The sequence below is a fragment of the Boleophthalmus pectinirostris genome, unplaced genomic scaffold, assembly GCF_026225935.1.
Source record: "Boleophthalmus pectinirostris isolate CB_2022bp ecotype Guang Dong unplaced genomic scaffold, ASM2622593v1 HiC_scaffold_4, whole genome shotgun sequence".
In the NCBI taxonomy this organism is placed as follows: Eukaryota; Metazoa; Chordata; class Actinopteri; order Gobiiformes; family Gobiidae; genus Boleophthalmus; species Boleophthalmus pectinirostris.
In genome coordinates, this window is record NW_026571353.1 from 3,791,168 (window position 1) to 3,805,385 (window position 14,218).

Consider the following 14,218-nt stretch of genomic DNA (forward strand, 5'->3'; position numbering starts at 1 on the left):
CACTTTTCTCATGTTGGACATTTTTCTGATGAGGGTGTCACGGTCAACAGTCAAAACGATCGTCCTTTAAGAGCGTTTGGAAAGAGACAAGTCTTCATTTGTGCTGCTCTGGTGGGAGGGGCCACGTACAGAGACGCTGGAGACGCTGCTAAAAATATTGCTTAAATATATAATATTGCTAAAATATATGCTTAAAATATTTTAGTAGAAAATCAGCCGACAGCCAGATTAAAGGTCCTGGAGGGCCGGACTTAGAGTAATGTAACTACTTTTTTCCGGTAAAAAAAAAGTGTAACATGCTACTACTGAAATTTTGGTAACAAAACTTTTTTTTTTTTTTTTTTATTCGCCGCAATGTTATTTTTCTGTGTACATGGGCCAGTCCTTGCCCTGGCGGCACGACACAGTTGGGGAGGACAGTCCATCCTGGTGGACAGTCTCACTGGGAGCGGGGGGGCCTGGGTGGAGAGGGAGGACAGGGCACCTGCGGCTCTGGGAAGAGGCGATGTCCTGGCGGGAGGAGCTTTAAAGCACACATCGATCCTTTCCTGGACGACCCAGAACCAGTCACAGCACATTGTCTCAGAGGAAGCGGGGGCCAGTGACACACCAGGAGAGGTCCCTCGTGGGGATCCTCCTGCACCGAGCACCCGTCCCTCACCCGCTGAGCTGAATCCTCCGGGCAGACTGTGTGGACTCCACCCGTTTACCTCTTAAAAGTTTCACGTCCTCTTGAACTCTTTTCAAAGTTCTTTTCAACTTTCCCTTACAGTTCTTGTCGACAATTGGTCTTAATTTCTATAGAGGGTAACTAAGTAAAGTAAGGGATTACTTTTTAAAGAAGTAACGAGTAATGAGCAAACATTACTTCACCAACACTGGTAACTCTTTATTATTAGTCTGTGTCCAACTGGTGATGTCATGAAGTGGGAGTTTAACTGAACAGTTCATTTTACCTTTAGTTCAGTGGAGATTGACAATTCCAGCGCTGAAATGATCCAAATGATTCTAGTGAAGGTGTATGCAGTTTAAAAACACAGTGGAGCACTTCCTGTATTACCACATGACATCACAAGGTGGAACAGAGTGTTTTTGAGAGAAGAACTCAATCAAAATGTGCAGGGTTTGTGTGTTAAACATGTGTGAATGAAACAAAACACAAGTCCAGGTCTGTTTGTGACGAGGAAACATTAGAACAGAGATCAGAAAATATGGGCCCTTTAAATCACATACTGATATTTGAATTATTTCTATATTTATTTTGTGCATTTACCTTCTGTTTTCTTGAAATGCAGCCACAAAAAAATATTTGACTAAACCTCTGTCTTTTTGTGTGTGTGTTTTTCAGATGAAGTCTACAGAGCTGGACCAAGGCCTATTCACAGACACCTACTGCAAAGTGTGCAGTGCCCAGCTCATCTCCGAGTCTCAGAGGGTGGCCCACTATGAGGTACTCTTCAAACACACTCTACCTGCTGTGGGGACAAAAGACTTCAGATTTAAAAGAGCTATTAAGTGATTTCATTGTGTAGATTGGACTGAAACAGAGCAAAGGATCATGGTCTATGTAGTTCCCGCTGTTTCTTTTAGCTGTTGTTGCACCAGAACAATGAATTGAAGCAAAAAGTGATGTTGACGATATGAAATGGAGATTTATTTGTTTATTTATTGTTACATCCCGACTTCAAAGCATGATTGCGAATTTAGATGTTCTATTTGTTTGGAGAGTCTGAACAGAGATTGACTCATAAATCAAGAGCCTCCTTCTTCTTCTGCTTCTTCTTCTTCCTCTTCTCCTTCTACTTGTCCTCTTCTCCTTTTTCTTTTTCTCCTTTTCCTTCTCCTCCTTCCCCTTCCTCTCCTTCTCCTCCTCCTTCTCAGACTTCTTCTTCTGCTCCTTTTCCTCCTTCTGCTCCTCCTTCTTCTCCTCCTCTTTTTCCTCCTCCTCCTTCTTCTTCTCCTTCCCCTTCTACTTGTCCTCTTCTCCTTTTTCTTTTTCTCCTTCTCCTTCTCCTCCTTCCCCTTCTCCTTCATCTTCTCCTCCTTCTCCTTTTTCTCACCTCCTCCTTCTCTTTCTTCTCCTTCTTCTCCTCCTTCTTCTTCTCCTTCCTCTCATTCTCCTTCTCCTCCTCCTTCTCAGACTTCTTCTTCTGCTCCTTTTCCTCCTTCTGCTCCTCCTTCTTCTCCTTTTTCTTCTCTTCACCTTCTCCTTCTTCTCCTCCTCTTTTTACTCCTCCTTCTTCTGCTCCTCCTCCTTCTTCTTCTCCTTCCCCTTCTTCTCCTCCTTCCCCTTTTCCTTTGTCTTCTCCTTTTTCTCTTTCCCCTTCTCCTCCTTTTCCCCCTTCTCCTCCTCGGACTTCTTCTTCCGCTTTCTCCTTCTTCTTCCTTTTCTCCTCCTCCTCCTTCTCCTTCTCCTCCTTCTTCACCTCCTCCGGCTCTCGAGGTCAGAAGAATTGCTCCGTGTTCCGTCTGCGTCTAATCAGAAAGCATTTTATTGTCTAATAATCAGGAAGTTCACGTTCACATGGTAGCTGTTTGGCTTTCCCGTTGCTGCAAAACTCCGCTGTGGTCTCTGAAAGTCGTAAAAATCGCTTATAAACTCAAAACAAACTCCCTCCCTCAAGTTTTTAAGACGTGTTTTCATCAGGTACAGTGTCGGCGAAGTGCACGATATTTGCAACTTTATCAAAATGAATCAACACCAGATCGATTTTACACTTGGACAGAGCTTGGGAGAAGCATTTGTGCCATGATTACAGAGTGAACCAGCGCCGTGTCCACTTCATGTGCTCCACACGCTACACCTCACTGTCACTGTGTGTTACTGTGACCCCGAGCTGTTCTTCTGCACACTCCAGAGACGGAGAAAGAGAGGAAAAATCTGAGAAAAAACTGAAGAAAGCGAGAGAGAAAAGGGTTCATAAAGAGACCAACATGTCAAATCATTTTTATCTTTTACGCGGCCTGACCCTGATCCCGCTCTGATGTAAACCCCAAACTGTTTTTATCTGCTGCTCTTAAACGTTGAGGCGCGAAAAGATGTTTACAGACGTTTACATCATCACATTTATCGCATCAAAATGACACACACATTAACACACATATTAACACCCATATTACCACAGGCCTGCCACAGTGAACACGCAAACTCAACACATGAATCCAAACTAAATACTGTAGTTTTTGGAGTCTATAAGGAGTATAAGAAGCACCAGCCAAAATGTGTAATGAAGAAAAAAAAAAACATATCTCATGCTACGTTCAGACTGCAGGGTTTAACGCTCAATTTAGATTTTTTTGTGAAATCTGATGTTTTTGCGAGGTCGTTCACATTTACAATTAAATGTGACTTGTATGTGACTCCAGTGTGAACATTAAACGGCCCAGAAGTGTCCCGCATGTGCACTGGAGACACGACCACGTCAACCGCAGTGAGCGTCTCTGTGTTTACAGAAGTTGTCCAAACATGGACGCAGCATCGAGCACCTGGAGATTTTAAAGTTCCTCTCGTACCGGAGCCAGAACATGAACAACTTACTTGTTTTAAGGAGGAGATTGAGAAGGAGAAGGACGAGGTTTTTGGTCGTGGTGTTTTGTGGGACAGTCCGATGAAAGGAACGTGTGGATGTGGAGACGGAGCCAAGAGTGGTGAGTGGTGATGTGCTTCACTTCAGTGACATGGAGTTTATTAACAATTTTCGCCTACGTCAGCGCAGAATAGTGACGTTTGTGACTTGTTGATAATGTGAAGTCACATGTCAAAAGATCAGATATGTATCAGTTTTAGGAGCACATATCCAAGTGTCCTGGGTCACATTTCGAAAAAAATTGGATCTGTGTCGTTCAGACTGACATTAAAAGATCAGATACAGGAACATAGAGGCCAAAAAATTGGATTTGGGTCACTTCAGACTGCAGTGTGAACGTAGCCTAAGTCACACTTTTGGGGGAAATGTATTTTATAAAATCAGAGACCAGGAACCGACATCTTGAAAGTCAAGTTCTAGTAATAACAATAGAACAGAGAACAACAGGCTGTTAAAAAGATCCCGGCTACTTTGACATGCTGGTCTTATATGATTAACGTTGGTGTCAGTTATAAATATGTAATACCAAAAAACTCAAAAATATTTGTTTGTAGTATTTTTTAATAATAAAAAAGGAGAAAATACTATTTGTTTAAATCACAAAGCATTCTGGGCAACCTCGTCACAAGGTTGTTGTCTTCTGTCATCAGGTTGAACTTAAGCTCCATTTTGCTAAGGCCATCAACTGATATAATGCCACACTGCGGGGCTTTCAGTTGTAATTTCCAGTCTCAAGGCAAACTGATGTGAGCATTCACAGCTTTTCACAGGATTCTAAAAAACAAAGCAATGGGAAAAAAGCTGTCGGACGAGTAAAACTACCTAAAGATGCGCGACAAATTGTATAATCTGAAAACCACCAATACAGTAACATACATGTACATCATGATGCTCATTTATGGAGCAAGCAAGCTTTGTTTTGGGCTGTAGTTGAGCATAAAATAAATATTTGTAAACTGTAGAATGAGTCCACTCGTACATAAAATGTATTGTGTGTATTTTATCCATCAGAATATGAATTGAAAAGCCCCACGGAGAAAGTGAGAAAGAGAGAGAGAGAGTGAACCCTGCTCTGCAGCCTCCGGGTTCACTCTCTCTCAAATCCAAGACTGGTCCTGTTCAGTCCTGGTTCAGTTCTGGTTTAGTCCTGGTATAGTCCTGGTTTAGTCCTGCTTCAGTCCTGGTTCAGTCCTGGTTTAGTCCTCGTTCAGTCCTGGTTTAGTCCTGGTTTAGTCCAGGTTTAGTACTGGTTCAGTCCTGGTTTATTCCTGGTTTAGTCCTGGTTCAGTCCTGGTATAGTCCTGGTTTAGTCCTGGTATAATCCTGGTTTAGTCCTGGTTTAGTCCTGGTTTAGTCTTGGTTTAGTCCTGGTATAGTCCTGGTTTAGTCCTGCTTCAGTCCTGGTTCAGTCCTGGTTTAGTCCTCGTTCAGTCCTGGTTTAGTCCTGGTTTAGTCCAGGTTTAGTACTGGTTCAGTCCTGGTTTATTCCTGGTTTAGTCCTGGTTCAGTCCTGGTATAGTCCTGGTTTAGTCCTGGTATAATCCTGGTTTAGTCCTGGTTTAGTCCTGGTTTAGTCTTGGTTTAGTCCTGGTTTAGTCCTGGTTTAGTCCTGGTTTAGTCTTGGTTTAGTCTTGGTTTAGTCCTGGTTTAGTCCTGGTTTAGTCTTGGTTTAGTCTTAGTCCTGGTTTAGTCCTGGTTTAGTCCTGGTTTAGTCCTGGTTTAGTCCTGGTTTAGTCCTGGTTTAGTCCTGGTTTAGTCCTGGTTTAGTCCTGGTTTAGTCCTGGTTCAGTCCTGGTTTAGTCCTGGTTTAGTCCTGGTTTAGTCCTGGTCCCTCAGGTCATTATAGGACAGTACTGGTCAGTAGGTTGTCAGTCTCTTTTAATGATTTTATTTTAGCTTTATGCATTCTAACACTTTTATTTATTGTTTTTATTTCTAATTTACTGCCTTTTATTGTCGGTCATATTTATAAAATGTGCTATAGAAATAAAATGGACAGGACTGAAAGTGGATTGGATCATTTTCTTCCCCACAGTTCCCCTCCGTGTGTTCTGTGCAGTCAGCTCTGTGTCCCTGTGTGTCTGTGTGAGTTCATCCAAAGTTTCTCGTCCTGTATTTGACGTATTCACCTTCTAAACCTGTTTCAAACTCACGCGTCGCCTCCTGTTGTTTCTCTCCGTCAGCCCGGAGCGTCTCGGGCTGTAGCTCCGTCCTCTCGGGGAGGTGTGAGGAGAGGAAATGACCCGCACCTCCCGTCAGAATCAAATCAAATATTCATTGTGTTTTGGTTTTGTGTGGACTCGGGGGGGAGGCCTGAGTACAGGGTTTGGCCCAGTGCCGGGTTGGAGCAGTTCCGAGTTTTGGAGCGATTCCCGTAACACTCCCTGACATGTTTGTGTTGTGCTGAGGTGAAGAGGGATTCTACACAGGGGAGAGAAGAACGGCAAAGTCTGTGCAAAGGATTTTTCAGTTTTTCTTTATCAGCTGATTCATATTGTCAGCTTTTCTGGAGGTCAGTGTTGGGAGTAACGTGTTATAAAAGTAACAAACTACTGTAATATGTTGCTTTTTGCTGTAACGCAGTAATGTGGCTTTACAGGGGAAAACGTGGTAATATTTTACTGGGTACAAATGTCAGTAATGCGCGTTACAATGCTTTTTTAACCTGAATTGAAGTGGTGGATTTTTCTTCATACAAATTTGCTTAAATCACCTTGATATCAGCAGTGGAGAAACGCCGGAGACGTGGCCGCGTAGACCTTCACATAACCGTGGGCAAAAGGACCGACACAGAACTCCACGCTGTTTAGACCTGGTTTAGACCTGGTTTAGGCCTGGGTCAGTTCACTTTTCGCCGTCTCGCTGTTTCTCAGATTTTTTTGTGCAATTTTGCATGCGTTTTGTTTTTATAGTGTATGAATGTGCCTTTTGTTCCTTGCGCTGCGTCCTGATTGACTAAGGGACTCCTGTCTCCTGTACAGTACAGAATGTGTTCAGCTGCTAAATTTAAATACATTTTCAGTGTCTAGCAGTGTGTTTCTGAAGTGCTGTATATTTGCAAGTTTTCTCCCCGACAAAACCCACAACGTCGACGAAACTTTGTGCACCGACAAAGACTCCTGCGCTCACATCCAAAAGACAGAGGAAGATGCAAACCATCGCACAAAAAGTTGGACTTCTGGACACGCTGAAGAAGGTAGAAGTTACGCAACTGTAGCAGAGTCCTTCACCGGGTCGGGTACCTGCAAATAGTTGTTGAAATCAGGGCCGTGAGCCCCCGCAGCAGGGTGTCTGTAAAGTGCGATTGGGCGACAGTCGCTCTTACCTCCGTGAGGTGCGGAGCAGAGCCGCTCCTTTCTCCTGCGGTCACCTTCGAGCCCGTCCGGACAGTGAGTCCTGTTTTAGTCCTAGTTCAGTCCTGGTTTAGTCCTCCTCTTCAGTCCTGGAATCAGTCCGAGGTTAGTCCTGTTATAGTCCTGGTTCAGTCCATATACAGCGCAAAAGTTCAGCATCTTCATTATTTTGGTGAGAGTAACTCAAAGTAATACAATAGTAATGTAATTCCTTACATTTTAAATGCAGTAATATTGTAATGTAACAAATTACTTTGAAATGACAGTAACAAATAATAAATAATGCATTCCAGTTTTAAAGTAACTTGCCCAACAGTGCTGGAGGCAGCCTAAAAGAGAGTCCAGGAGAGTTAGTACAGTTCACATATAGGTCTCTTTGTTGGCTCCAGCAGGTACAGGTCTAGATTCAGTTGATTACAGGAGAATGTCTTAAAACGTCTCTGCTAAACATCTCAAAAAAGTACAGCAAAGTAGGTAGCTTTATACTGACCATCTGACAAATATTAACTTGTTGATTTAGCGTTTTCAGCAGGAACATTCACAGTAATATTGACCCAGCACATGGAACGGTACATGTTAACAAGTTCAAATACGCCTCTTTCTACCTCGTTGGCATTCTGAAGTCCAAAACATTAAGTGAACAACTACTATATGGTGAATTTAACATGGTTAAAATGAAATGTTTATAAAGAGAATAATTCTTACAATATAGTTTGGGTTTATGCATTTGTGCTGAGGTTAGTTAAGGTGGATGAGTATGGCCAAAAAGTGTATTCCAGGAAGAGATTGAGATGTTTCAGTGTGAAAGTGTTCAGGAAAATATGGAACGCCATGATGAATATTTGAATCTGATTGTTGAAAGTGTCACAACAGTGGAACAAGCCAAATAACCAAACTTCTCTTGCATCCAGTTGAGAGGAAAGCACAAAGCTCTCCCCTCTGCACATTTTCTTCAAACAAATTGAAAACTACAGCTGTTAGTGTCGCCGTGTTTGTTTTGGTTCACTTGAGGGCTTCACCTTTGGCTTCAGCACAAATCACAATCCCGATGAGTCAACCAACCGGAGGCTGGGCACAAATAACACCAGCGGGAGTCAGGAGGATTCTCGTGAACTCACTCAAGTGTCGTGAGAATCCATCTTGCTCTGAATACCGTATTTTCCGCACTATAGGACGAGCTCAAAAGCCTCCAACCCCATCAAAAAACGACTGCGCGCCCCACAATCCAGAGCGCCCTATACACGAAATCACTCAGGTGTCCCAGCACCACTTCTGTAAACTACAAAGCCGCAGCGCACGCAAACACACACGGAGCAGACAGCGACCGCACGGGAAAAAACACCCACAGACACACTCATCACTCCACACCGACGAAGAACGGAACGGTGGAACGAACTGAAAAAGCGAGTGCAATGTGCCACTTCTAGACACAACTGAACAACTGAGTCACTGTGAACACACCGACAATCCGTTGGTCCCAGACACACCCTCCCTACACGCCACAACTGAACAAAGCCCAGAGTCACCGTGAACGAACAAACAAACAAAACCACTCACCCATCACACTGTTGGGTTTCATTTAAAGTTCGGTGCAGTTTATTTGTGAAAAAAAGTTCGAAAATAGACCATTTAATGACACTGCGCCTTTTAATCCAGAGCAACTAAGGCTACATTCAGACTGCAGGGCTTAATGCTCAATTCCGATTTTTTTGTGAAATCCGATGTTTTTGCGAGGTCGTTCACATTTCCAATTAAATGCGACTTGTATGTAATCAGCTGTGTGAATGTAAAATGGCCCGAAAGTGTCCTGCATGTGACACTGGAGACACGACGACGTCAACCGCAGCGAGCGTCTCTGTGTTTATGGAAGTTGTCCAAACATGGACGCAGCATTGAGCACCTGGAGATTTTAAAGTTCCTCTCGTACCGGAGCCAGAACATGAACAACTTACTTGTTTTAAAGAGGAGATTGAGAAGGAGAAGGACGAGGTTTTTGGCCGTGGTGTTTTGTGGGGCAGCGGCAGCGACGTCTGTTGAAAGGAACGTGTGGATGTGGAGACGGAGCCAAGAGTGGAGAGTGGTGATGTGCTTCACTTCAGTGACACGGAGTTCATTAACAATTTTCGCCTACTTCAGCGCAGAATAGTGACGTTTGTGTCTTGTTGATAACGTGTAGGTGGATGAATGCACTTTGGCCGTTCACACTGAAGTCACATGTCAAAAGATCAGATATGTATCAGTTTCAGGAGCACATATCCAAGTGTCCTGGGTCACATTAGAAAAAATCGGATCTGTGTGGTTCAGACTGTCATTAAAAGATTAGATACAGGAACATAGGGGCCAAGAAATCGGATTTGGGTCACTTCAGGCTGCAGTCTGAACGCAGCCTAATAGCCCGGAAAATACGGTAGTTAGTGACTTTGAAATACTTGGATGTTTTTGCATGTAAAGAAAACAAGTTTGTCCGAGTACAGATATGAAAATGAGACTACTATGTGCTTTATGCATCTTATTATAAAGCTCCCAAACCAGAAAGTGCACTATTAGCATGCTAGTTGTTCTCCCCACTCTAAAATGTGTGAAACGTACTTATACACTTATCACAGGGAATACTTGAAAATGAACTAGTTAGGGGTAGGTGACATCTCAGTATTTTAAATATATGGAGATATTTTTTCAAAATGAAATGAATTCTGACAGATCGTTCATATCCATGTAATGCTTATATTTAATTCTGATTTTGCTTTCTCTGTGCTGTGCTTGCCCCCACGCCCTTGCTTTTTTTTTTCACTGCTGCCCTGAATGCTGAAAGTTGGTGCCATCCAAAAGCCTCTAGCAACACGAACCTTTTCCACCATTTACAGACTCAGCATCAGCAGCACATCCTCTGCCACACAGAGAACACTCATATTCCACTGAGTCCTGTAATTTATGCAAATGAACCATGTGGTTTTAAATTTCGTTTTGGTAAAATGTAAACAAATGTGAGCAAAACTAAATTAAAGTCTTTATAATCTCAAACGGGCTGATGGGTCTCTATAGTGGTTATGCTTTATATGTTGTAAAGTTTAGTCATGTAAAGTTTTATGCAGATTTTAATCAATAATCTGCTGCAGTGTCACTTGTACTAAAGTGTTTGGAAACGTTGGGTTTGATCTGCAGTGGATTGTGGGATACCTCAGAGCTCCTTACGCTGGTGAGGAACATAGAACCTCCTGAGCTTCCTCTGCTGAAGGAGCTCATAGTTCTGATTATCGTACAGTGAACAGAGTTTTTGATCAGTTATGAGCTTGAGTTAAGCTGAGTTGTTTTATTTTTGATGAAAAGAAGGCAATATGGGTTATTTCTTTCATTTTACAGTTACATGGTTATGTACTGTATGTCATCAGGGATTTCTGTCATCTTAAATGTCACAGAAGCACTTTGTTCCAATATGAACTGCTGCCTTGAGTTGAGTTTTATTTTTGAATGAAAAAAGGCAATATGTATTATTTCTTCTTTTCTTTTACAGTGAAATCATTATTTTTGTATACAGGGATTTTTTTTGTTTGTTTTTAATTTAATTTTTTTCCCCAATATGAACTGCCTCTTCTCTGCACTTTAATAATAATAATAATAAAAAAAAAGACCTTGTGGAAATTGGCATATTTGTTTTTGCAGTAGTTTTTGGGGGGTTATTTTTGTACAGATATCGAGATACATATCGTATATCGAGATACATATCGTATATTGAGATACATATCGTAGCAAATATATCGAGATATATTTTGCCCCATATTGTCTTCCCTAATGTTTAAAGTTTTACGATTTTAGGTAAAGGTGCATGATGTTACTTCTTTATTTCTTTGCCCGGAATGTTCCACAGTGTGTCTTATCTGTCTCTGTTCGAGTAGAGGGACCGTGACCATGTCTGGATGTGTCGCCATGGTTACTCTGTGCATTTAACAGAGCTCGTAGCTGCAGTTCCATGTGCACATGATCCGGGCGCGAGGCTGCTCCCTCTGGAAGTGGACACGTGTGGACAGAACACTGTGTTCCTGGGACAGCTTCAGAGAAAGTGACCGTCTTCTCTCGTTTCCAATAACGTGAAATGAAATACATGTGTCCAAAATATCATTAGAGCCTTTTCTGAACTCAGGCCCTCACAAATAAAGACGCTTTATCAAATGTTAGCAAAGTGTTATTATATTGATGGGCATTTATTGTGTTGTTGGGGTTTCAAATTTCTCTTCTAGTTTTTTTGTATGTGGGTTCAGATCTAGTGTTGAAGAAATACAGAATTACATCATCTCATATTGTGTGTATTTAAAGCGGATATATTATGCAAACAGGTGTCAAACATGCGGCCCAGGGGCCAGATCCGGCCCTCCAAGACCTTTAATCTGGACCTCGGCTGATTTTCTACTAAAATATTTAAATTCTATTTTTTATAAAAAATATTGTAAATTTTCTGTGGTGTTTATCACAGCAGCGTCTCCAGCGTCTCTGTACGTGGCCCCTCCCACCAGAGCAGCACAAATGAAGACTTGTCTCTTTCCAAAGGTTCATTTTCTTTCTTAAAGGACGATCGTTTTGACTGTTGACCGTGACACCCTCATCAGAAAAATGTCCAAAATGAGAAAAGTGAAGCCGAGTGCAGGATTTTACAAGAAAAATTTACTTATTCCTATTTCTACAAGTTAATGTTAAACAAGTTCATGTTAAAACATTGTGTTGAAATTAAATTTTTCTTAAAGTTTCAGGTTGTTCATAATATTATAATACTTTGTAAAAGAAAGAGTTCATCAATTAAAAAAAGATTTCTGTAGTAGATTTGTGTTTCTCTGCACAAATATTTGAACTTATTGTTATTTTTGGGGTTTATATGACATGAGTTTTTTGATGTGGCCCCTTTGGGATCAAAGTAGGTTGGATACGGCCCCCGGACCAAAATGAGTTTGACACCCCTGTTTTAGACTGATGTACCGTGAAGGGGCAGACACAAATCAACTCTGAATTTTACTCAAGTCCTTTTAGATCAATATTGTGATTTTAAATGTTCAAAATAATCCACAAAAAGATCCACAGGTCTCATAGATTATAACTATATACAGACTGACAAAAGTACGATAAATCTTCTTAAAGGGCCCATATTACAGTTAGTGCTGTCAAGCGATAAAAAAAAAATTGAGAGATTAATTCATTATGATCTGTAATTAATTAATCTAATTAATCTCTTTTTTAATCTCACCTAAAAATTGCTGAGAAAAGCTCAACTAGGTTGAGGTCAACTAAGGTATTTTCATTTGAATTCATGATTGCATTATTTTCATACTATCATTCATGTTTTTATATAACTATCATCATTATTACTGTTACTAATCTGCATAAATAAACTCAACTTTACGACATATAAACCATCACCACTGCTCTTGTGTCGCTGATGTGGTTCAGCTTCTGTCAGACTAAAGGACACGACTCAGTGGAATATGAGTGTTCTCTCTGTGACAGAGGGATGTTGATGATATTATATCAAACTTTTACGCTGCACGGACTGAACTAAACACAGACTGAAGACTCAGTGGCTGCTGCCGTGAGCATTGACATTTTGGTCTTGAAGTGTTCGTATTAACCTGCGACAAAGGATTCTATTTGGCTCTGAGGGAGCCACTGTCCTATCTGGTATCATGTCAGTGTCTTATGGGATTTCAGTGGGTTTCGGGCTCTCCCGGGGGCGGGGCTAGTGGTGTCGCTCGGGTATAAGTTTATGTCGGCTGCTGGAGTTTGAGACATTTCTTTCACTCGCTGCGTTTGTGTTGAATTGGCATCGTGACTTGTATTGGCACACAGCGATGAACTGGTTTTGGTTCTGACAGCGACGCTTGTGTTGCGGCTTCATGTTCGCCGCACAGACAGCGGCGCTTTCTGCACTCAGGCTGCACGCACTTTCACTGTGTTGATAAACACAGCACACGTTGATTCAAGCGTCATTACACTTGTTAAATGAGAGGAGTCAGAGAGCGATAGAAGCTTCTAACATTCAGTCTCTTTGGCTATGTTCAGACTGCAGGGCTTAATGCTCAATTCGGATTTTTTTGTGAACTCCGATGTTTTGTCAAGGTCGTTCACATTTCCAATTAAATGTGACTTGTATGTGATCTCCAGTGTGAACATTAAACGGTCCAAAAGTGTCCCGCATGTGCACTGGAGACACGACGTCAACCACAGCGAGCGTCTCTGTGTTTATGGAAGTTGTCCAAACATGGACGCAGCATTGAACACCTGGAGATTTTAAAGTTCCTCTCGAACATGAACAACTTACTTGTTTTAAGGAGGAGACTGAGAAGGAGAAGGACGAGGTTTTTGGCCGTGGTGTTTTGTGGGACAGCGGCAGCGACGTCCATTGAAAGGAACGTGTGGATGTGGAGACGGAGCCAAGAGTGGTGAGTGGTGATGTGCTTCACTTCAGTGACACTGAGTTCATTAACAATTTTCACCTACTTCAGCACAGAACAGTGACGTTTGTGTCTTGTTGATAACGTGTAGGTGGATGAATGCACTTTGACTGTTCAGACTGAAGTCACATGTCAAAAGATCAGATATGTATCAGTTTCAGGAGCACATATCCAAGTGTCCTGGGTCACATTTGAAAAAATCTGATCTGTGTGGTTCAGACTGACATTAAAAGATCAGATACAGGTCACATAGGGGCCAAAAAATCTGATTTGGCCTTTGAGAGGGAGAGAGAGCGAGGAAAACAAGCAAACATGCAAATAGAATTTATCGGAAAAGTTATCGAGCTCGTTAAAAGTTATCGTACGATTAACTGGTTTATTGATTATCGTGCCTCACTCTAAACGGTAAAAATACTTTACACTGTACTTTAACAAGAAGCAAATCTGTGGTTCACAACTTAAACACTTCAAGGACAAATGATGAATAATGTAGAAGAAGTGAAATATTTGGGCCTGTATTTGGATTCGGCCGTGTCCTTTGATAAACAAATTAAACATCTAAGTAAAGTCATGAAATGTAATATAGTAAACTCAGGCATCAAAGGCTTTTCTTCATGCCATGATTTTTTCTCATTTATGTTTTTGATTAATCCGTTGGTCTCAGCCAGGGAAAAAAAATCAATTGAGGCTCTTTTTATACAAGCCCTCAAAATTGATGAAAAAAAAAACTCTCTGAGATGAATGTTTTCTGTGAAATGTTCTTGTTTTAAATAAATAAAATTAAATAAAAAAGAAAAACATTATAACATGACTTAAACCTCACAAAAGTCAGTGTTTAGTGACA

General features: G+C 41.5%; 1 protein-coding gene across 1 annotated transcript in view; it reads left to right on the forward strand.

Moving 5' to 3' along the window:
* Positions 1-1,348: 1,348 nt before the first annotated feature.
* zmat4a (zinc finger, matrin-type 4a) overlaps positions 1,349-14,218 on the forward strand; it is a 301,827-nt gene continuing 288,957 nt past the window's right edge. The window contains exon 1 of the mRNA XM_020929269.2: positions 1,349-1,450. Within this exon, the coding sequence (XP_020784928.1) occupies positions 1,349-1,450 (102 nt within the window). The remainder of the gene's footprint in view (positions 1,451-14,218) is intronic.